The sequence below is a fragment of the Archocentrus centrarchus genome, chromosome 9 (genome assembly GCF_007364275.1).
Source record: "Archocentrus centrarchus isolate MPI-CPG fArcCen1 chromosome 9, fArcCen1, whole genome shotgun sequence".
NCBI lineage: Eukaryota > Metazoa > Chordata > Actinopteri > Cichliformes > Cichlidae > Archocentrus > Archocentrus centrarchus.
The window spans coordinates 8,876,889-8,880,636 of record NC_044354.1 but is presented as its reverse complement, the minus strand read 5'-3'; the positions used below and the strand labels follow the sequence as shown (position 1 = coordinate 8,880,636).

The 3,748-nt window shown below is 41.4% G+C and overlaps 1 protein-coding gene across 1 annotated transcript; it reads right to left on the bottom strand.

Moving 5' to 3' along the window:
* Window positions 1-2,317: 2,317 nt before the first annotated feature.
* Window positions 2,318-3,316, bottom strand: LOC115786295 (uncharacterized). The gene is made up of 2 exons (XM_030738387.1): window positions 3,293-3,316; window positions 2,318-3,186 (listed from the first exon to the last, which is right to left on the bottom strand). The coding sequence occupies exon 2, from the start codon at window positions 3,144-3,146 to the stop codon at window positions 2,361-2,363; it is 786 nt and encodes a 261-aa protein (XP_030594247.1). The 5' UTR covers window positions 3,147-3,186; window positions 3,293-3,316; the 3' UTR covers window positions 2,318-2,360.
* Between the last annotated feature and the right edge of the window lie 432 nt (window positions 3,317-3,748).

The window sequence follows — 3,748 nt, the reverse complement described above, 5'->3', positions numbered from 1 at the left end:
AGCCCTGTCTGGTGCCTCTCTGCAGACTGAAGCTTTGGGAAATAAGATCATTTGTTCTAACACGTGCATTTGGAGAGCTGTATAATGTTCTGATCCAGTTTTTGAAGGATGAACCAAATCCAAATTTGTGTAGAACTGCTAACAGAAATTTCCAATTTACCCTATCAAATGCCTTCTCTGCATCTAAAGAGACAACTGTGGTTTCTAATTTATTAATAGAACAGTAATCTATTATATTTATCAGTCTGCGTGTATTATTGGCAGAGTGCCGACCCTTGATAAAACCTGTTTGGTCTGGATGTATAATAGATGGAGTGATTTTTTCTAACCTTCTGGCAAGGACTTTGCAAATTATTTTAAGGTCTACATTAATCAGAGAGATTGGCCTGTAGCTGGATGGGAGTGTGGGGTCTTTGCCTGGTTTAAGAAGTAGACTAATGTTAGCAGAGTTCATGTTTGGAGAGACCGCATGATTGCTCTGAATCTGAGCCACCATTCTGAGAAAAGAGGGTCTTAGTACAGACCAAAATTCTTTATAAAACTCTGCTGGAAAACCATCTGGGCCTGGGGCTTTATTATTTGGGAGATGCTGTATTGCTTCGTAAAATTCAGATGATGAAAGAGGCGAATCAAGAGTCGCGGCCTGTTCATCATTTAGTTTAGGTAGATTAATGTTATTAAGATATTCTTCAATTTCAGCATCAGATGGATTAATCTGCGATGAGTATAAGGCTTCATAGAAGTCTCTAAAAGAGTTATTTATTTGTTGTGGGTCGTGGGTAATATTACCAGTTGAGTCTTTAATAGAATAAATGGCTGTTTTTTCTTTATTTAGTTTTAACTGGTTAGCCAAAAATTTTCCAGATTTATTTCCATGTTCGAAGTTTTCTAAACGCAACCTCTGCAACATGAATTGTGTCCTTTTATCAATTATTTCATTTAACTCCAGTTTTAGTTTCCTCATGTTGTTAATTATATGTTCTTGTGGTGAAGCAGCATAGGCAGTTTCTAAAGATTTAATTTTCTGTTCTAATTCTAACACAAGTGCTTTTTCTTTATTTTTCTTATGCGAGCAGTAAGATATTATTTTGCCCCTCATTACTGCTTTTCCTGCTTCCCAAAGAACACATGGTGATATTCCAGGTTGATCATTATTTTCTAAATATGCTGACCACTCCTTTTTGAAATAATTAATGAAATCTTGTTCTTTAAGTAATGATGTATTAAATCTCCAGTTCCTGATTGGTGGTGTGACTCTTTTCTGTGTCAGAGACATAGACACCGGTGCATGATCACTGATAGTGATAGGGTGAATCTGAGTGTCTGTGATATCCATCATCATGGAGCTGCTAACTAAAAAGTAATCTAAGCGGGAGTGAGACTTGTGTACTGGTGAGAAAAAACTATAATCTTTCAGAGTGGGGTGATGTGAACGCCAAGCATCGCAAAGACCAAAATCCTTCATGTACTGTTTAAGAATGTCTGCAGACTGCCAGTTCCTCTGACTCACTGCTGTACTGAGCCTGTCAATATCTGCATTAAGTACCAGGTTGAAGTCTCCTCCTATTATAAGTGTGGTGTCAGAGTGATCGGACAGTAAAGTGAAGAAGGTATGAAAGAAGGAGGGGTCATCAACATTTGGCCCATATATACTAGCAATGCATAAATCTATATTTTGAATAGTTAAATTGAGTATTATAAATCTACCTTCTGGGTCTGATGTAGTATTTCTAATGATGCAGTTTATCTTTTTGTTAATCAATATGGCTACACCTCTTTGTTTGGAGTTGTAGCAGGCTGAGTACATGTGAGGGAACTGTGGAGAGGAGAGTGTGTGCGCAGATGTTCTGGACACATGTGTCTCCTGTAGAAACACAACGTCAGCCTGTAAATCATTTAACCGATTAATAATTTTCACTCTCTTTTCCCTTGAACCAACTCCGCGTACATTCCATGAGACAAACTTGAGTGTGCTCATGTTTAGATTAACAGGTGAAGTGTTGTGTGTTTACTAAAGATGTGTGCGCGCGTCCTCGCATGTGTCCTCCATGACCTTGTGTGCGCATGTGTACGCACCCTGCATGACTGTGTATCCTGTATGGTAGTGTGTGTGCTGTATGTCCGTGTGGCAAACATGTTGGGTGCAAAAAAAGAAGAAGAAAAAGGAGTGTAAAGTGAGAGAGAAATGAAACAGTGCAAACACCAAAGAGCCAAGCATAAAAAAAGAAAAAAAAAAACAACATGATAACAAAACAAAGAGCTGTGCATTAATTGTTATATACAGACCTGTAGACCGGCCGCGGTTTAAGTTTATCTCTTATCTAATCAATTACATGCTTTAAATTAACATGAAGTTGCTCCTAATAAAGCCATGGGGTAACCTCCCGGTCCCTGTACAGCTGACCGTTAACATAAAGCTTATCTACAGCTACCGTAGCTCTGACGCCCTCAGTGATGTATTTCTTCCTTATTGGAAATAATACTCGCCTCCGATCGAGAATCTCTTTTGGAAATTGTTCATTAACACTGTAGTGTGTTCCACGCAGCTCTCTGCCCCGACTCCTGACCTGCTCTTTTTGCTTGTAATGTTCAAATTTAGCTACAATTGGCCGAGGCCGTTTGTTATCGGGCTTCTTACCTCCGAGCCGGTGAACACGATGGAAAGTTATATTTTTTACCGCTTCACTCGGGAGTTTCAGCTGATGCTGGAGGAATTCGCGAACCGAGGCTTCGGCATCCTCCTCTGCTTGCTCTGGGATCCCGGAGAAGACGAGGTTGTCCCGCATGCTCCGAGCCTGGATGTCCAGAATGGTCTCCCTCATTTTCTTGTTTTCCCCGGTCAGCTGTGTCATCCCATCGGTGAGTTGTTTCACGGTATCCCTCAGCGTTTGGTTCTCGACAGCAAGCGACGCCACCTGCTCTTGGCTAAACTCCAACGACACCCTCAGCTGTTGGAATTCCTTGTGTAGTACCTCCACCAAGGCAAGTCGGGCATCTAGGCTAGTTAGCTTCTTGTCGATGGAGTCCAGGACATCAGTGAAGCTTTTCTCTGGGGATAATGTGGATGTGCTTGTTGAGCACTCGGAACGAGTGCGTTTAGAAGTTGGTGTGGCCGTGGTAGCAGGATTTTTTTGTGGTTTGCCCATCACGAAGTTGACAAAGCACTCGTCGACGTAGCTCTCCAGGCTGTACAATGTTTCCTCGTCCAGTTTGTTATATTGAAAGAATTAATAGGCAGAGGTTAGTATTAGGAATAATTCTATTTTGGTATAAATATATTGGTTTGATTTACCTGAGTTGCACCGGTTTGTTTACTATACCGCCATATTACTTACGCACAGCTCTCGCGTGATCTCAGCAGTGACGCATCTCACAGACGTCCTCCAGGGTCTCACAGACGTCCTCCGCTGATCTCCTCACGTCTCCTCACGTCTCACAGATCTCCGCTTAGTGAAGTTTAGTCGCTTTAATTCAGTCGCTGCTTCGTCAGATTGCAGCCAGCAGAATATAACGCCGTCTTCACAGCCCAAGGCTCGCTCGCAGGACCCAACTCGTCGACTGGATGTGACACACTCACTGGATGTGACACACTCTTGAACCTGTTTCTGAATACAACTAATCAAACATGAATTATTATTCAAAGCAGAATAGACTTATCTATCTTTGAAGCATCATTGGAGGGGAAGGGATTGTTAAGATTAGATTAATATAAAAGGGAATAACAGAAACTGCCTGTTTGCAAGGCTTT

What these genes read in the sequence shown, in the direction of transcription:
- LOC115786295 (XM_030738387.1), bottom strand. Translation starts at nt 3,146, where the DNA reads ATGGGCAAACCACAAAAAAATCCTGCTACCACGGCCACACCAACTTCT.